General features: G+C 39.9%; 1 protein-coding gene across 6 annotated transcripts in view; it reads left to right on the forward strand.

Annotated features, from left to right (window-relative positions):
* ANKRD17 (ankyrin repeat domain 17) overlaps window positions 1-20,094 on the forward strand; it is a 95,021-nt gene that overhangs the window by 57,916 nt on the left and 17,011 nt on the right. For 3 of the 6 annotated variants that reach the window (XM_056354226.1, XM_056354208.1, XM_056354237.1), the window contains exons 11-21: window positions 688-775; window positions 1,707-1,834; window positions 2,281-2,424; window positions 3,016-3,118; window positions 4,664-5,419; window positions 13,025-13,173; window positions 14,912-15,023; window positions 15,198-15,343; window positions 17,351-17,493; window positions 18,236-18,449; window positions 19,536-19,711. In XM_056354226.1, the coding sequence (XP_056210201.1) occupies window positions 688-775; window positions 1,707-1,834; window positions 2,281-2,424; window positions 3,016-3,118; window positions 4,664-5,419; window positions 13,025-13,173; window positions 14,912-15,023; window positions 15,198-15,343; window positions 17,351-17,493; window positions 18,236-18,449; window positions 19,536-19,711 (2,159 nt within the window). The remainder of the gene's footprint in view (window positions 1-687; window positions 776-1,706; window positions 1,835-2,280; window positions 2,425-3,015; window positions 3,119-4,663; window positions 5,420-13,024; window positions 13,174-14,911; window positions 15,024-15,197; window positions 15,344-17,350; window positions 17,494-18,235; window positions 18,450-19,535; window positions 19,712-20,094) is intronic. The other 3 variants (XM_056354217.1, XM_056354242.1, XM_056354253.1) reach the window with 3 other exon arrangements.

Raw genomic sequence — 20,094 nt, forward strand, 5'->3', positions numbered from 1 at the left:
CAAATTGTCTTTTAACCTTTTTCTTTTAAAGAAGTGAGAATTGGTGATGCTTTTCTAATAGTTCTCAGGCTGTTTAATTACCTGAAAGTGCTTAGGTCAATTGTGGTACTTTGGCAACTGATGTCTAAAGCATTTCCAAGCCTTTCAGGGTTGCTTGTACAGAAAAAATAGGGGATCTTTTGTCATGTGCAGTCCTGAATGGTATTCAGCTTTAAACTGTTGAGCTGATCATGAGTTAGTACATGTACCTGTGAACTTGTTCTGTTCCTTGTGCAGCAAGCAGTTGATAGCTCTGTTCTGACATGATCTAGTTGGTATACCGTAATGCAGTTAAGATGACAGAGGTAAATCGATTTTTACATTTCAGTAGGCTTGTACAGCTGTATGTTATCAAGAAGTGAAGTTAAGCATGACAGTACATAATATGTTTAACTAAAATCCCCACTATGTGCCTGAATACTACTTGTCCAGGACTCTCGACCTGTACAAAGGTAGGTAGGTAGTTTCATCCATCTGCAAGACGGGCTCAGTTCAAATGTTAAATGAATTTTTGTCTGCATTTTGTAAAACATTAAAAAGGGTTCTTCTGTGTCTGATGTCTTTCCAATCAAAAAAACCCAGAAGGCTGAATTGCATCCTTTCACGCCTGCTACTTCTGAATTTTAAGCCTTTCTTTATCTGCTCTAGGAGCATGAATCAGAAGGTGGAAGAACTCCTCTCATGAAAGCTGCAAGGGCAGGTCATGTTTGCACTGTTCAGTTCTTGATTAGCAAAGGTAAGAGTGTGAGAAGGGTTTGGCTTTCCTGGTGCTCGAAATACTCAAGGTTAAGAACGTGTTAGTACTAGTGTAACTTTCTTGGATTTGTTTCAAAGTAATTTAAGTCAAGTAGGTAATTGATTCTCAAACTAGGCACGTAATGATCACCTCTGGTTTCTGGTGAGATTAGTGGGAACTGCAGCTGCTTCTGAAAACAGTTACATTCCAGTCTCTGATGCCTAGTAAAAGCAGCAACAGTAGTAGTGCTTACTGGGTGTCTCCATGCTCTTGGTGTGGCTTTTGAGCAATCTTTCCAGAAGTTGAACTTGAAGTGCCTGTTTGTCTCAAAGTTGTGACTTAGTTCTGACAAAATCAAGCAAGTTCATTGGCTCCAGCCTTACATCACTGTTGAACGCATAGAGTTGACATGTCTCAGAATTGCTGTTTTCTCTCTCTTGAGCTGATAGTGATGGATTGTTCTTGTACCTTCCTTGTATGGAGCAGGACTGGCCTAAAGCTTCAGTGTGATGTAGTTTTCCCTGTCTAGATTGTAGAGGAAGGAAGCAGAGCTGCAATGAATCATCTGCTTGCTGGTGCTAAGATGCATGGATCAACGTGCTGGATCTTAGCATTTGTTTTAATTTTAAAAAGAGGGACAGCCCTAGCACAATTGCTGCAGTTTTAAAAACGATAGGTTAATCTGCTGTGTGATGTTCTGTGCTTACAAGGAATCCATTAGAAAAGTGAGGTTGGAGTATAAGTCCAGGTAGGGTTGCTCTTCTGTTAAAAGGTCTTCTGATAGTAGTATTTGACTGTTTGTCAGTTTTAAGACTGCAGCCATGGAGAACTACAGGTTTGTATTTAAGAAAAGTTAACTTCCTGTCACTTCAGGTACAGGAGAATGAGTAGAAGTCTTTCTAAATAATATTTCTCCCTGTTATTTTTGAAGGAGCAAATGTGAATAGGACCACAGCTAACAACGATCATACAGTGTTGTCGCTGGCCTGTGCTGGAGGTCATTTGGCAGTTGTGGAATTACTGCTAGCTCATGGTGCTGATCCTACACACAGACTGAAGGTTTGTTGCTCAACCTTGTTTTCCTGTGAAGTAGTCTTTCATTAATATTAAAACTAACAATACCCATGCAAATTTTCTCCTTTTGTGTTCTCTGCAACTGACCCAACATGTCATGATTTAAATGAAGTAAGGTGCAAGAGCTGATATTTACACAAGCAGGTGTTATGCTCGTGACCATGTTTATGTAAGTTGTTAGGAGTAGTGCAGGTCTATTCATTACCATTAAAGTATAGGTTGTGCTCAAGTAGTAAGGTCCTTCTAAAAAGTACTAGGTTTTTTTGGAAATACTTAAGTGTCCTTAAGTTTAGATGTGGACTTAACTGCAGGTAGAATGACTGTTTATTAAAGCAGTCTTAATAGATACTCCATTGTGTCTTCCAAAATGCTTCAGTGCTGTCATGTTTTGATGATGCTGTTTTCTAATACTGTGGTCGTTCCCTCATTAGGATGGATCAACTATGTTAATAGAGGCAGCAAAAGGTGGTCATACCAGCGTGGTTTGTTACCTTCTAGATTACCCAAACAACTTGCTTTCTGCTCCTCCACCTGATGCTACTCAGCTGACCCCACCATCCCATGATTTGAATAGGGTAAGATGTAAGGGCTGGTTGTCTGTGGATTTGTGGGGCTTTTTTGCATTTCTTTTTGTAGCTTACTTGGGAGTTCAAAGATGAGAGAAGAGTTAATCATTCATTTCATGAACTACTGAACTGTAGGTGAACACACTGAAAATTACGACGTTCAAGACAGCTCAAAGTAAAGACCTTTGAGCATCACTGTGTAGTGCTTTCATCGTTGTTCTTTTTGCTCTATAAATATTACTGGAAAAAGTGAAGAGGGGGGAAAAGAACCCCAGCAAGTAAAAAGGTCTTTAATGAGGCTCTTTGGAATTACATTTGTAGCCCATTGTGACTTGTATTTGCTTTACCATAGTATAACCCTGTACCATGCTGAGACAAGTATTGTTCAGCAATTAATTTCTTAGGTTAAAATTGCGGAGTATATACAAGTCAGATGATCTCAAATTGTTAACTACTGAACTTGGCATATTAAAAAGAAGTATTAAGTGTTACTAGTCACCATTTAAAGTCTGCTTTTCTAACAGGTTTTGTTTACCTTCTATTGAATTATAACTAGATTAGAGTATGAGAAAAGTAATCTGTTAGTATCCAACATTTTAGGCTCCTCGTGTACCAGTGCAGGCGCTGCCCATGGTCGTTCCACCCCAGGAGCCTGACAAACCCCCTGCTAATGTCGCCACAACCCTTCCCATCAGAAATAAAGGTCAGTCTTAGTTCTGGAGCTTATTTTCTAAATATCCTTCCTTAGGCAGAAGATAGAGGGTTGCACTTCTAGCAGAGTAGTTCCTATGAAGAGTGCTTATGGATTCAGTCAAGGAAATGGCAATTTTTTTTTTTTTAAGGATTTGCTTATCTGCCAAATATGAAGTATCAGTCATCTAACCCTGTAATCGTAAAGCGTCAAGAAATCTGCCTAAGTAAACATGTTTAAATATATATTAGTCTGACATACTGGACTAATGCAAAATGTCACCCAGAAGCCTATGTAAATTTGATAATGGTAGTTGTAAAAACAATGTTAATCTCCATATTGTAGTTGATTTGATAACTTGTGTTTACTTAGAATAGTAGTCTTGGAGTGGGTTTGACTAATTTGAAGGCGGAATTTCTTGTGCTATAAAATACGTAGTCTGATGTGGCTCAGGTCCTGCTAGGACTAAATTTGCATCTATTTTGATACCGCCATTTTGACACTTAACGCTTTCTGTACTTAAGAATTTTCTTCCAAAACTATTTTTATCAAGGATCAGCAATAGTGCAAATACAGGCGTGCATGTCATAAAATTAATACTGTGTGTACACTTGTATTGTTCTGGAAATACAGCGAGGATGACTGGAAGAAACTGGGCACCTCCACTGACTCAAATCCTGAGTTTTGATTTGCCTTTCGCCCTTCAAAATTAACCGATTGTTCCTTCTCCAACTGGTATGGCAGACCATGTCAGCTGTGTTACTGTGGACTTCTTCATAAAAGATGAATTGGATTAGTCCATCGCTCATTCTTACAGAAAGGCTGAAATATTTGCCTTGCCTGGGCAGAGAGCCAAGTTTTGACACAGGCAAAATAATGTCTGCTATGGATAAAATAGTAGTGGCTAAACATACCCTGTTAGATCATGTTAAATATTGATAAATGACTATTCTGGGTTCTAGCGCTGTTTGTCAACTGAGCAAAGCTGGATACCTGTAGTGAAAGGATTCAGTAGTCCTAGAAAGTGTAGCACTTCCTAAAATGTACTGAGTTACTCACAAAACTGGTGGCCTAGAGCAAGTCACCTGTCCCTTGAGATGTTTTTGCATCACTTTTGCTGTGCTTTCAGGGCTGTAACCATACGTTTAAGTCTTAACACGTTGATACCAGTCGCAAAACATCAAGTAAAGAGACAGCATATCCTTTCTTTTTGTTCCCCTTTATCTTGTAGCACCACTTGATAACAGCGGCTCTTGAGACAATCGCTTCATTTGGCAAAAGTATAACAATTTTTGGAATAAATATGTCAACGTAGTGCAGGGTTATTTGGAATGTATGCGCAGTAATCTGTACTGTTAAATTCAATCTGACTGCTGTCTTAAAATTGATAGTGAAAGATGCGGTTTTCTTTGAGGGCCTTACAGTACACGCTGACCTTCTGTGGGTGCTGTGTCTTGGTGCATAACCGGCCATTTAGCATCCCAACAGTAGCTCTATAATGAGGATGCTATTCATATGCACTTCCATTGGTTCTGAGGGGGTTTCTTTTTCACACAGCTGCTTCTAAACAAAAGTCCAGCAGTCATTTGCCAGCAAACAACCAGGATGTACAGGGTTACATCACCAATCAGTCTCCAGAGAGCATTGTAGAAGAGGCTCAGGGCAAGTTGACAGAGCTGGAGCAGAGGATAAAAGAAGCCATAGAGAAGAACGCTCAGCTGCAGTCCCTGGAATTGGCACATGCTGACCAGCTCACCAAAGAGAAGATTGAGGAGCTGAACAAAACGAGAGAGGAACAAATTCAGAAGAAACAAAAGATTTTGGAGGAACTGCAGAAAGTGGAGCGAGAGTTACAGCTGAAAACTCAGCAGCAGCTAAAAAAGCAATATCTAGAGGTAAAAGCGCAAAGAATTCAGCTCCAGCAGCAGCAGCAGCAGCAGTCTTGCCAGCATCTGGGACTACTGACTCCTGTTGGGGTAGGAGAACAACTCTCAGAGGGAGACTATGCACGATTACAGCAAGTGGACCCCATCTTGCTTAAAGATGATCCTCAGCAAGCTGCTGCGCAGACGGGTTTTGCACCAATTCAGCCTCTGGCGATGCCACAAGCTTTGCCTCTGGCAGCAGGTTCCTTACCTCCAGGGTCCATCGCAAATCTTACAGAACTGCAAGGTGTTATAGTTGGACAGCCAGTATTGGGCCAAGCACAACTAGCAGGGCTGGGGCAAGGAATACTGACAGAAACACAGCAAGGGTTAATGGTAGCCAGCCCTGCTCAGACGCTCAATGACACGCTGGATGACATCATGGCAGGTGGGTTTATATTGTTATGAGCAGGTTTAATATTTGCTTGACCAGTTGAGGGTATGTCCACTTCTTTATGTTTGTGTGTGTGTGTTTGTGCATTCCTGCTAGCTCCACGGCAAGTACCACTAGCCTACTGATCCCTGTCTTTAGGAGTTCAGAAAACTAGTTTTAACTTTTCGATTTACATGGTTGCCTTTCTTTTTGTTGAGCTAACTGGTGCCTGTTTGTCAGGTTGGTATGTCAGAAGGGGCATTTCTAACTCTTTATAGTTTGCAGGGGGGAATGCCCTAGGCTCTAACGGTTCTACTTCGGCCTGTTAGTAGCTTGGGAACAGTATCTTGATGATAACTGGTTAGTACTTTGGACTAGCTAACAGAGAGCTCATTTGGAGCACTCAGAACAGGCTTTGAGCAACCATAGCACAGTGTCAAGCCTATAAATCTGTAAGGAGCCTGTAGGCTTTTGGATGAGAGCTCCTCTGTTTGGCCTTGAATAGTCTACCTATTGGAAGCTTTTACTTCTGTTTGGAAAAAAAAAATTATTATCCTATGACTTCTAAAAATGTCTACCCATAAAAATGGCTGCTTTGCCAGTGAAAAACAAATTGAGCCTTACCAAATTCTTCATTGCTTTGGGGAATTCTTTACCCAGTGACATCAGTGCAGTAAGACCTTAAGTAGTAAAACAAAAGAGTGAAATGGGTTTTAAATGCTGTAGGAAACATGCGTTGTTAGTGCTGCTTTCCTTTACACCTCATTCAGTTTCACTTATCCCCCTTTCCATGTTAAAGTAGTTGCTCAAATACTCATTTTGACGGCTTAGCTGAATACAGATTGTTAGGACAAAGTATTAAAAAAGAAAATCATGTCACTTGATACAATTTCACTGAGGTGCTCTTGGTTAAGCTGATGGACTTTCATTTAAGTGCTCTCTATTTTGATAAGTCTGTTATGTAAAATATGTTAGGATGAGGGCGTCTGCCAGAGGAAAGGCAGGTTTCCAGGGGTGCTTTAGCCCAGAGGTGTGGTGCTCATCCTGCATATACTGCAAGAGTTATTGGAGTACGATAATGGTGGAGAGTGAATAGAAGATATGGTAATGGTTAAAAATACCAGATGGTGATAGTTCAAAATAGTTGGAACAACAGTTTTCAAATTAGGCATCTAATGAGTAACCTGATACTTGGACAAAGCCTCATAAAAGACTACTGAAACTTAAAGGAGACAAGAGATTCTATTCTGAAATTCTTGTGTTAGAATTGAAGCCTAGACATACAGATTGGCTAAAAATCTGTCAGTGGATAAAAAACTGGATGCATGAAAAAATAGATAAAACCACATCCATCATGCATTAACAGTGAAGATTATTCTGATGTGGAGCTGCTGGGATACATAACGATACCAACTACTCCAATTGAAGAGATGGGATAATTGCAGGTCTTTTACTTAAGAAGAATCTTTGCAATGCACTTCAATTATGTTTAGATACAACTTAACAAACGTCCTAACTCCAAGTTTATGTGTTCAACCACATATAACATCTTGAGAGCTTGCAGTTTTGGGTCATCTGCTACATACCCAAATGCTCATGCATGCATTTTTGGAAAGGTCAGACATTTCCAAAGTGCATTTGAGTGAGTGGTTTTGTACTCCATAGTCCCAGTTCTTACTATGTGCATGCACACATGCAGTTGGGGATAAGGTCTAAATTTGGAGAATCATAGAATGGTTTGGGTTGGAAGGGATCTTTAGAGGTCATTTAGTCCACACCCCCTGCCATGAGCAGGGACATCTTCAGCTAGATTGGAGGGGCCCTGTCCAACCTGACCTTGAATGTTTCCAGGGATTGGGGCATCTACTATCTCTCCCGGCAGCCTGTGCCAGTGCCTTGCCACCCTCACAGTAAAGAATGCCTTCCTTATATCTAGTCTAAAACTACTCTCTTTTTAGTTTGAAACCGTTACCCCTTGTTCTATCACAACAAGCCCTGCTAAAAAGTTTGTTGGCCTCTAGGTAGTGGAAGGATGCTGTAAGCTCTCCCTGAAACAGCTTCTTCTCTAGGCTGAACAACCCCAACTCTCAGCCTGTCTGCCCAGGAGATGTGCACCAGCCCTCTGATTGTTTCTGTGGCTTCCTCTGGGCTTGCTCCAACAGGTCCGTGTCCTCCTTCTGTTGGGGGCCCCAGAGCTGGATGCAGTACTGCAGCAGGGGTGTCACCAGAGTGGAGCAGAGGGGCTGCTGGCCATGCTGCTTTGGATATGGCCCAGGACTTGGCTGGCTTTCTGGGCTGTGAGTGCGCACTGCTGGCTCATGTCCAGCTTGCATCCACCAGTACCCCAAGTCCCTTGTCCTCAGGGCTGCTCTCAGTCCCTTCATACCCCACCGAATTGTGCTCTGGAAAGCACTTGTGACAAGACTGTTAAAAGCTGTACAGCTGCAATTCCTTCAGTCTTTGTTTTTCTGTGAAGTGGCTAATTGTAGTTGGCTTTCTTTTTAAGCAAGAGCAGACACAGACCTGAGATATGACTTAAGTGCCAACTTGAATCCACACATCAGTATTTAGAGTGGAGGTGAAATGAGCTCAATGTAACAGAAAATGTTTAAGCAGCAGCTAAATATTTGATCAGTATTTGTGTGTATTGCTTTAATTGGAACCTTATAGAATATTCCTATGAATTTAGATCTCCGTTTCTGAGATGGCTTGAGTTAAGTTTCATCACAGAGCTGTGGCGAACAGCACCAGTTACAAAAACAAAGCTTCACCTTAGCTGTGTAAGCCTTACCTAATGTTCATCCGTGTGCTAACTTAGTTGCAAACAATGAGTTCAGTTTTCCCATTTTAAGTACTTGTTTCAAACAAGGCCAGGTACATAAATGCTTGTTATTTGTTAGAGGCGAGTGTAAGACATGGGTATTGGTGGAGAGGTCAAGTGTTGTTGCTAGATCAGCTCTGGGACTTGAGAGTAGGATTCCTTGCTCTTAGAGAAGCTAATTGACATTACCAGAGCTCTATGCAATTTGCCTGGGAAGCATGGTAAGAGAATGTACCAAGTAAAGGGGTTTGGGGTTTTCCTAAAGAAAGAAATAGGTTAAGTTGTGAAAAAGCAGTAAATAATCCTTCAGTTTTAACTTCAGGCTGCTTTTGTGATCCTGCTGGAATTGACAAGCAAAAGGTTTGCTCTTCGGCTTCAGTTGCTGGATAAGTTCTTTGCTTGCTGTGGGGGTAGTGAATAGAAGTATTTTTTAGGGTTAGTTATGTAACTCTCGAATGAAAACATTGCAGATGTTAAATGGTATGTTAAGGACATAAAGAAAAAAAATCCCTGGTTTTATTAGGAAACTTCTTTTAAAATAGTAACTATTCAAAGGATTAGGTTTGGTAACAGAGCCTCACAAAACTTCAGGAATACTGAAGCACTGGATAAGATTAATTCCTGGTAGCTACCTTGTGGGATGAGTCAGTTTTAATTGTGACTGAATTAATACATAAGAAAGAATATGCATTGCCTGTAAGTTCTTCACAGACACTCAGTACTGAAAAAATAACTGTGTAGAGCACCAGCATCACAGAAAAATTAGGAGGTTCTGTCTGTCTCACGACCTATACAGGAGCTGCAGAAAACTGAGGATGTAAGTTGTTATGTGCTGGTGTAGCTACAGATTGCTGGCAATGGTTGTGCTGCTCTTGCAGATGGATGGTAAATGCATTTAGACCCTTGCCCTTGGAATATTAAGAGACTTTTGGCTATTGCTAGGCAGCTGGTTTTGTGTGGGACTGAGCCTGGGGTAGTCCACCTTTCAGACTATAACTAATAATCATCAAGACTGCCACTGTGGTTTTCAGGCTTCATCCATGGAGCTGTTAGTATGAAGAAGCAACGCTGTGTGTTTGTATTTGAATTCAGAACATAACTTTGACTCTTGTAATTCAAGGCATGTTATGCATCTGAAGTGTCCTGTACTGGTTTTAAGCATGTGTGGCAGGAGCATAGCTGTTAATAACTTAAGATACAACAGAGAAATTGAGGGCAGAGGAGAACAACCTGGTGTGAAACAAGCTTGTTGATTTGGCTTTAACAAGTTGGAAAAAGCTGAGGTATCTTAATAGATTTCTTGTAATGTTGGATTTGTTTTCCCTCAGTCCCTCATCTTGGCTTATTGTAATATGTGAAAAAGTTTTTATCCATGTACTGTTGGCATTACCGAAAATAAGGAATAAATACATAAGAACAGTGCTGCACCCACAATCGGACAAAACTAACGTGAAACTTCTGTTAACAATTAAGATGAAATGGGATTGTAAAGGTGCTTGGTTTCTGTAATATCATGCACTTAATGAAAATACAAAGTATTCAAGGAAGCAACAAACTTGAACAGTGCGAACAACTCCATGTTCTTTTGAGAATTTTGGGCTTTTTTCCAGACACAAGTTTTGAGTTAGGGCATGTAGAGCAGTGAGATAAAAATACTGGCTACAATGTTAAGTATCTTGTGTTAGTTTTCAGGTGTTCTAATTCGTCAGCTTGGCTGTTTTCTTTCATCCCCTGATGCTGGGACAACATTTGTAAGCCAAATGCTTCTCTAGATGGTGAGGCTGTTGGCCGTGGGGGAGAAAGTAGCAGCTGTGGGGGTGTCCTTTTTTTTTGATTGAAGCTGAGTGAAACTTCAGATGTCCAGAAGGAAATCCATATGAAGAGCAGCCATGCTCCTACTACGAGTAAGCACAAAACTGGTTGTCTAATGTCCAAACAAATGTAAAAGACTGTGACTTAGTGGTCAAGTGGTGCTTGGAGCAACATACTGTGTCAAAGAAGCTTAACCATGTTTCGTAACATGATTAAGACTGATAGCTGGTCCATATCAAGGCATGTATATACTAAAATATTCTAATAGTGAACTAGCTTTGAAGACTTCATTATCCTAGGCGTGAGGTAACGATGTTTCAATCTTGAAGTACAGACTTGTAGTTAAATGTTGCTACTGGTCCATTAGAGTAGACGGAGGGGCAGAGGAGAAGAGACCTTTGGCTGCTAGTGCTTTTATATGGGATGGTCAAGCCAGCTGGTTATGCCTTTTTTTTTTTTCCACTGCTCAAGACTGTTGTGGAAAACCTTTTGGCTTAGTGGAAATTTTTAATATTTTTCATTGGACATGGTAAAGATTCTGTTCGTTGCCCTTGGCATGTTAATTATACTCTGCACAGGTGATAATGAAATAAATATAATCGAAGTCATTACCCATGAAAATTAATGTCTTGTCTCAGTGAAATGTGCTGTAGGGTTATGAACTTCTATTTGTCTGTGAATTATTGCAGATGCACATTCAAAATACACTTAAGAGAACTGTAAGTCAACATGCATATTCTCCCCTACTAGCATGCATAAAAATATTTATATATGGGTTGTATAATAAAGGTTTTCTTCCTTGTGGAAAGAGGGATGTTGCTTTTAAACATGTATCTTTTTTTTATATCTTTTTTTTTGGTGGGCTTTCTTTTTCTTCCCCCTCACTGCAACACCATTAGTACAAAAAACAGACTTTACTGGAACTGAGACCTTCCTAACTACCTTGGTTTTGTTTTGTTTTGTTGTTAAGGTCTAAGAACTTTAATAGTGCCTCTGTAAAGTAGTAGATGCTCCCCAGCCCCCATATTGGGACTACAGCTATAATTCTTAGAAACTGTTTGAAATACACGTGGTACTGTAGCAGGATTAACTTTTTTCATATGTGGGTTATTTGATGATTGTGCTTTTATATCATCCAAGTTAAGCATATTTGGTTAGTTTCCAGTCCGTTTTACCATTTTTATTGGATTCTTTTGGACTAGATGTGAAGAGTCAAGAATCCTCATCCTTTATAATTCCATTACTGTTCTTGTGCTGCTTTAACTTGCTCTTTGAACTTAAAGAAAGAAGGTGCCTATGCTAGTTTTTCGAAATTACTTGTTATGACTGTATGTGTAAGGAGGGGAGCAGGAGTTGAAAAGACAACTTCTTATCCTTCTCTGTGAAACCAATCAGAAGTTGTGGTTTTAGGTTGTATCTCTCATTTACAGTCAGTATAAGGAATGAGCAGAGTTTAAATTAGATGCTCCACAGAATGATAGGTCATTAAGATCTTCGGTTACTTCTCTGTACAGAAATCCCTTAGGCCATAATTTTTGACCTTATGTCAGAATATTTTGGCTTAGCTTCTGCATGTTTCCTTTAATCCATGCTTAGTGTGATTTGTTTCATAAGATGAGAAAAGCTTTCAGAAGGCACTGTTATATAAAGGTCAAGGGAGTTTGAATCTTGATTTACATATAAAGTTAATAATACTTTTTATGTTTTAAGCTGGGGTTTCTTCGTTTCAGTGACATTTATTAGCTGCTTTGCTGGGATTTTGTATAGGAGGTTCAGAAATTAAATTAGTAATGGATGAAAAACATAGCTGCCTTGCAGAGGAGGGAGTACACAAATTGGCACGTCAGGGTACAGTTTTTGCGGCATTTGTTGAAGAACTTACCACTTCAAATTTAATATAGGAGCTAATTATCAATGGCTGGCAGTTAGGGACATGGCTGATGATTAAACCTGTTTGAAAAATGACCAAGGCTTGAAAAGGTGGGGGTAAAGGGGTATTATTTGATGTTCCACAAGGTTACTTGGTGGTGTGTACTAGATGAATACTGACTATATGTGGAAAGTGCATTTCTTCAATGTTGCAGTTAAAGATGCCTTTGTCAACTTGACAGGAGAAGCGTACAGTACTTTACTTTCTCTTTTGCTGATCATGTGTGAAAAAGACCTGTAGAAATACTGGAGAAAAGTCAGGGAGAAAACCATGGAGTTCTGTTAAGGACAAAACCAAAAGAAGGAAAACGGGAGTTTTTTCCCAAAGGCTGTTGTAGATTCAAGTTTGCTCGATACTTTTAAATGTTACATGTACAACATGAATTTCAGGGAAGCGTGGCAGTCGGTGCTATTTTGTGTCATGTCAATATGCTGTTGTCAACTGTAAAATGGTATTTACCTTTTGCTTATCCTAACAACCTTGACCAAAGTTTCTGCAAAATGGCTGTTACGAAGCTTCCACTTCTCTGATGTCAACAAATTCTGCCATGTGAGCATCCTGATGCTAGCACTGTTGCTTTTTTTTATGTTTATGGGGGCCAGGGGGGTAGAGGGTGATAATTGGACGGACTTTTATATGAAAATCCTTAAACTGTTTTAAGAAAAATTGCGTTGATACCCATTGATTGGACTTGTTCTGCAGTTTTGCTTCTAAAGGTATGGAACCTGTGGTCCAAATAATGGCTGGCTTGGAGGAGAGATCTTTGGGTTTTTTAAAAAAATAAATCCTTTTTGTGTGTGGTGGGCTTCTAGAAAACATGCCCATCTGATACATATTTCTTTGATTGAATACAGTTAACCTTCTGCATAGTTGTTAAAATCAAAGTGTTAAAGGTTCAAAGATTGGGTTAAAAGAGTGGAAAATGTTTTTTGTGGAAAATAAAGTTCTTGGGGAGTTTGGTCAGTGGGAGTTCTGTCCCCCTGTCCATTTATTGTCATGTTTAACATCTGAAGTTAAGTGTTTTGCTTTTGCTAAGTGTAATTATTCTGTTCAACAGCAGTGAGCGGAAGAGCATCTGCAATGTCAAACACTCCTACCCACAGCATTGCAACTTCTGTCTCCCAACCTCAGACGCCAACTCCAAGTCCTATCATTTCTCCTTCAGCCATGCTACCAATCTACCCTGCTATAGATATCGATGCACAGGTAAGCCTGCAATTGCCACTGCAGCGCAGATACGTGAAGCTATTTTTCTTCTGCATCCTGAATAATTCAGTGATAGTAAACAGCTCTGTTGTATAATGAATTGGGTTCTAGAGACTTGATGTGTTGCTTTTGGAAATCCTGTACAACTCCCTAGAGAGTTGCAGTCCACTTTCCTCTGTGTTCTTGCTGAACAAAAGAGAAGGTCTTTGAATGGCTAAACACTTGTATTTCTTGTTTCTTAGTTGTCGGAGTGATTATGAGAAACAGCAAAGTTGTCTTCTGACAGAAAATATTGTGCTGATATCCTAAGACAAAAAAAGCCTTAAAATATTGCACACAGGGGGGGTTGGGGGTTGTGTGCTTGAAGTTGTTGGCCAATGATCACCCAGCTTGACAGAAGTATGAAAGTGTTGAAACTAATAATTTCTGTAATTCTTTTAGCAAGAAGAAATAATAACAAGCTCTCATTTCCACTAAAGAAAAGGCATTTTGGTATTGAAATTATTTTTAAAAATAGCTGCTTTAAGTTGACTTGTAGCTAGCTGGCCATCAAAAAAAGCGCATACATGTACTAACTAGCACATGTATATGCATAGCTCTAGACTATACATGATATGGCTAAGATGTGGGCAGTGTGGAGAAGAGGAAAGGCATGGGACTCTTGGGGGAAAAGGGGAGAAACCTTTGGAAAACCAGTCTTGGCTACTTCAGTTGTTTGTGGCAGTTGGCTTGGTTTCTGCTGTGACCATGTACAGGAGTTCTTGCCATAACCTGACTGGTCTTGTTGCTAGCTGCTAGGCACCAGTGCAGATTAACATTATCATAAGCTGCCAGTACCCTGGGATGTAAGAGAGTAGAGTAAAACTAAGTTCTTATGAAAGGTAATAAAAAAATAAATGTGTTTGGGGTTTGGGTGTTTTTGCTGGTTTGGTGTTTCTTGTTGTTTAAGAAGAGAGAGTTGTGGTTTTAGGCAGTCCCTGTGTTGTTAACTAACAGTGCCAGTAGTTCTCAGAGTTCCTTGGTTGCTCTTTCAGATAGGACAGTGGTCATCCACACGGGCCCTGGCAATACTGAGAAATGAAATGTGCGTTGTTACACTGCAAGCATTTCATATGCAGAATCAAGGTTGATAAGGGCTCTGTGCTGTTACAGAGAGCTATCTACTGCTAGAAAGGTTTGCTTGGAGACAGTGTGCAAGTACTCAAAAGGAAGAAAACTTGAAAGTGGAGCATAAGCTCAGAGACAGAGATTTCTGTATATTTTCAGTAGTTTTGTCTTTTCCATTACTGCGATTTGTGGACTCACTGTAGCTGGTGTGTACTGTTCAGAGGCTTCAGCAACAGTAATGATGAGATGGGGAATTTTTTCCCCTTGGGTTTAACCAGAGGGTTAAGAATTAAAGAAATTCTTTTATTATACCATGTAAAGGACTTGGTCAAGCAGTGGTAAAGAGATTGAGCTAGTTAGCAAAGAACAGATGAGATCTCAGTTCCTGAGGAATCTCCATTCTTACAGGAATTGCTCTCAAATCTTCCAACAGAGCAGACTTGAGAAGTAGAACCCTGTTATGAACTTGAACACAAAAGATAACTGTGAGGTAATCTGTAGACATGTCTTAAACTTATAGAAGCTTTTTATTCTGTGGCAGGTAGAGTTGTACTTGGGCTAATACACAATATAACAGGGGTTGTACTTGGAAAAGTACATATTTATCTTGTGTATATGATGTTTCTTGTAGACTGAGAGTAATCACGACACAGCATTGACACTCGCTTGCGCTGGTGGCCACGAAGAACTAGTACAAACACTGCTAGAGAGAGGAGCTAATATTGAACACAGGGACAAGAAAGGTAGGTATCTCACTACGGCAATACAGACCCTCTCCGGTTTTCCAGTGTATCACATTAAATAAATGCACAAAAAGCATAGTCTTTGTGAAGCTTATAGGCTTGCTTTTCTGGTGATTTAACTTAAGTCGCTTAAGCTATGAATGTGGACTCTTCAAATGTCTCTCTTCATTTCAGGGTTTACTCCGCTTATTTTGGCTGCTACAGCGGGCCACGTGGGTGTTGTTGAAATCTTACTGGATAATGGAGCTGATATTGAAGCCCAGTCTGAGAGAACCAAGGACACTCCCTTGTCTTTGGCTTGTTCAGGAGGGAGACAAGAGGTGAAGTATAACTTAGTCCTCAGTAGCAGTGTGTAGATTACATATTGTGTTAGTATACTAAAGCAGTCTTCTAGAATGGTCTATTTTAAAAAGGATGCAAAGAGCTTCTCATTTTCGAAGTTATATATTGCAGCGTGTCTCATGTAGATTGCTTTTTTTCTCTTTTATAAGTTGGACCAGTGCTGTGTAGATGACCTCATGGCTGTAATCATTAGTGGCTCATTATGGGGCTTTTACCAGCATAATTAGATGTAGCTGTGAAAGTGGATGTGATGAGTGTTCTTGTTGAGAAGCTGGAGTTAGGCATGAATCAATTTCATATATGACCCAAGAGGGTTTGCCAGTGGATTCTGTATAGGCCATAGGATATCGGAGTGCTGCAGGTAACTCCAGCATCTCTGACTAAAAACACAGTTTTCAAATGATTGATCAAAAGTAAATGCAGGGGAGTTTTTTTGAACTTTATATTAAATACTGTATTCTGTAACTTAATTATAAAATCTGCATTTTGTTTTGTTTTTTTTCTAATGATTGTTACAAATCTTAAGTATGTAATTCTGTTAATGCTTCTACTGTTTGAATTGCGAAAGCCACAGTTGGAGGCTGTATAATCTGGTGCAGGATCACCTTCCTCTGTGGTCATCTGGAAATGAATGAGGTTGGAGATGCTTCTCCCACTTCCACAGGTAGTCTTAACAGTGGTACTGTGGAATGTAAAAGGTGATTGCTTCCTAGACATGCTTTTACTGAAAACTTGTAGCTTTTCTGGCCTGTTTTCAACACCATCCAGAGGATTTCAGACACTGAGGGGATTAGCTGCCATGCCAGTCACATGCTCTGGTGAAGGGAAAGGCCTGCTGTTTGGTCAGGCTGTCGCAGCAGCCTTTGTGGCCAGCAGCCTCATACAGCAAAGGTCAATTGATGCTTACCTTTCCAGAGAATTGATTGATCTTGTTTCTCAAACAGTATTCCTTGGAGGAACGTGTCATGTTTTCCTTCAGCTTTTTGGGGGGAAGATGATGAGAAACACTGGGTTTTGGGTAGTAGAGATAATGTCCAGATGCCCTCCTGCCCCAGTTTTTATATTTGGCTGTAAGTTTATCCTGTGATTTCATGGGGAAATACTCTGACTGAAAAGCCCTTGGCTTCAGTTGTGCAGGTCTAACAATTTAAGCATGTTTTATGCTTACAAGCTGCAATTGTAGCAAGTTAAACATTGCACTGGAGATGATGTAATGGGTTTTCACCTCTGTGTTCATTTTGATTTTAATTTGCTAGACAGCTTAGTTTCTTGTCAAGTTTTCTGTAAACCTTCACTACAGAATGAGAGCTTGGGGTAGAGTATGGGAAGCTGTGAGGAGTTTGGGTTGTAAATGAATCTGTAAGGAAGGACTAATGTAAGAAGTACTTGTGTTCTTTTTTTGTTAATGTACAGAGAGAAACAGGAAGGGATGCAAATGTTGGTTTCTAATGGCTCTTGCATGAGGTTTCTGTGTACAACTTGCACACCATTCAGTGTAGTGGTGTAAATAGAGAACATAAGATAAAAGCATGCAGCTGCTTTCTTGTTGCTCCACAGCTTCAATTTGAGGATGAGTTCTTAACTTGATAGTGAACTGAGTGTTGAAATGGGAGAGAGCAAAAAGCAAGAGTACTTCATATACTGTATTTGAACTGAATCTCTGGGTTTAGCAGTCTTTAAACATGGCTAAAATAGTTATAAAAATATACTGATTTTTTTTCTCGCTGTGTTATACAATTTGGTATGAATGGTTTAAGCATGCTAATCAGGATTGAATTTTTTTAAAGGAAGCTTTACAGTGGCTTTGGGAACATAGTTGCAGCCTCATCTGTTCATGGAGGCGAGGAGTATAGGGAAACAACTGAGTAAAATCGCTTTCTTACTGTTGGAAGATGTCAACGGTATATTTAGGCTTCAAAAGCATTTGCCCTGATAGATTTGCAAGTTTGGGAGAAAACCAGATGTTATTTCTTACAACACTGCAGGTGGTGGAGTTGCTGCTAGCTCGAGGGGCAAACAAAGAGCACAGGAATGTTTCTGATTACACACCTTTAAGCCTCGCTGCTTCTGGTGGCTACGTGAACATTATCAAGATTCTGCTAAATGCTGGGGCAGAGATAAATTCCAGGCAAGTTATCTTTTCACCCCTTCTCTCACAGTTTTCGTAGCATTGTGAGTCTTTACCCTTTCCAAAAAAATTGTTGACAACTGTGTGGAGTAAAATTTACCATTTTTACATGATCAAAACCAATGTATTGTTTAATTTGTAGTAGGCTGCTCTCCTCTTAAGTTGGAAATGGAAGGGTTTGACTGTGCTTTTCAAATGTTGTTTTAACTTTCATCTCTATTAACTTTCATGTATCATATGATCAGCTGTCTTTTGTCAAAGATAGAAATCTTTCTTTTTGCTGTGGTTGGCCTGCTTGTGATTGTGGATTGAAATTAGTTCTGGCTTACATGAGGAAAGTGCATGTATTACCCTTTTGTTTTCCCTGTGTAGTTCAAAGAAAGCTTTTTCTGTGTGTGTACGCATGTATGTAATGCTTTTGCATCCATTGCAAGGTAGAAAATAGCTCAGCCATATGCTGTACAAGTCAAACGAAAGGTCGAAGCAAAAGTTAGGTTCCTCATAAGAGATGCCTTTTAAATTCACAGCAATTAAAAGGTAACATGCATAGTGTCCCTAAGGATGAATACTTGTCCTAAGCAATGCTACTATGGAGAACCTCTTTTAGTTTCAGTAACACTTACTGTTTAGCTGAGGTTTTCGTCTTGGATAAGTACTCTGCCTTCGCTAGTTTTTTGTTAGTAATTTCTGAAATGTGGTTATGATTTAAAGAGGTTTTTGGGGTTTCTTTCTTCTCCTTCAGAACTGGTAGCAAATTGGGCATTTCTCCCTTAATGCTGGCAGCCATGAATGGGCACACTGCTGCTGTCAAGCTGTTACTGGACATGGGCTCTGATATAAATGCCCAAATAGAAACCAACAGAAATACAGCACTGACTCTGGCCTGTTTCCAAGGGAGAACTGAAGTGGTTAGCCTGCTGCTTGATAGAAAAGCTAATGTGGAACATAGAGCTAAGGTAAGGCACAAATAGCTGAGTAAGTCTGGAAAAGAAGAAGCTTGTAAGTCATTGTTTCTCTGTGGTTACCTGATTTTCTTGCCTTTTGTGCAAGTTGACCTCTCTAGTTCAGTTAACTGACCTGAGCAATATATTATAAAGAAAAATAATGGCTGCAATTAAGGGCTAATATTTTGGTGGTTACACAGTTCTTTTTTTAAAAAAAAAAGTTTCTTCTGAAGCCTTAGTTCATCTTCAGGTGAATTCTTCAGCTTACAAGCATAAGAATAGTAATCCATTAACTTAATAAAAATAGAAGGTTTTAACGTATTCAGAAATGGCTAGAATCTTCGCCTAGGTATGCTCATGATCTAATCTCCTCTGTTTGGCCAGCTGCTTATATCCACAGTAGTGATGCAGAATTGAAAGGGGGTGTTTGTGCTTGAGAGTCTGTCAGTTGACCCCACCTCTTCAAATGGGAAGACAGGCTATTCACTAGAAAAAAAGGCTAGAATACTGAGGGGGAGAAAAAAAAAAAAAGCTTCTACAGATTGTGGCATTCTGTTCTCCTTTTCCACTGTGCTTAATAGTTGCCAGAGAGGAACCCTAAAGGACCTGCACAGTCCTCATTGCTGCTAGGTATTCTTCTTGCTAAAGTTATGTGTCCCCTTGACCTAGCCAGGTGCTGTCTGTACGATCCGGTAATGAAGGCAGGACATGTGATTTACATCATCTCTATAATACCATGGGCACTTTATGGGACTTAATGGTAATGGTACTCGTAAGTTCAAGGTTGGTTGGATTTAGTTTTGAGCAACTGACTGCAGTGGACTGTGAATTCCTCTTAGCACTGCACAGCAGTGGGGGGTTACCATGCACTATGGTTCTCAGCTGAAAGCCCTTCTTGAGCCAGCTGAAGATGAGCTCACCTTCCAGAAAGTTGCTGAGCTGTTATAAAATTGGCCAGGTAGCAGTTGGAGTTTGTACACCAGAAGTTGGAGTTCATGCACCAGAACTAGAAATATGTTGCTGGAATCTGAAATAAATCCTGACTCTCAAGTAAATAAATAAATATTTTGCTTTTTTCCCCCTGCTTGCTTGTTGTAGACTGGTCTCACACCATTAATGGAAGCAGCTTCTGGTGGGTATGCAGAAGTGGGCAGAGTTCTGCTGGACAAAGGTGCAGATGTAAATGCTCCTCCAGTACCTTCCTCAAGAGATACAGCTTTAACCATTGCAGCAGACAAAGGGCACTACAAATTCTGTGAACTTCTCATTAGCAGGTACTGTATCTGCAAGTGTGCTGCTTGAAGGAAAACATCTTGCATTACAGCCTTACTTAAACTAACCTTTCCCAATGTACAATAATGTTCCCCAATATACAAGACAGGGTAGGAAATGGGAAACGTTCTGTGTCTGTTGACCATCACTATGTATTTTTATTTATCAACAGTGATGAAACAAAGTTTTCTTTTTGGTGTCAGAGAGCTTGCTTTTGCCCAAATGGATTAATTCAGTTTTTCCTCACTGAATCATGAATATTAGAAATAAACTGTTTTTTGTAAAGTTTACATATATGCCACTTATGTTCATGACACACAGCCTTTTAGATGGTAGTGTTGAGTCCTTAAACAACAGCAGATGTTCAGGAAATGTACATCTTAAT

Source organism: Falco biarmicus, chromosome 1, assembly GCF_023638135.1.
Source record: "Falco biarmicus isolate bFalBia1 chromosome 1, bFalBia1.pri, whole genome shotgun sequence".
NCBI lineage: Eukaryota > Metazoa > Chordata > Aves > Falconiformes > Falconidae > Falco > Falco biarmicus.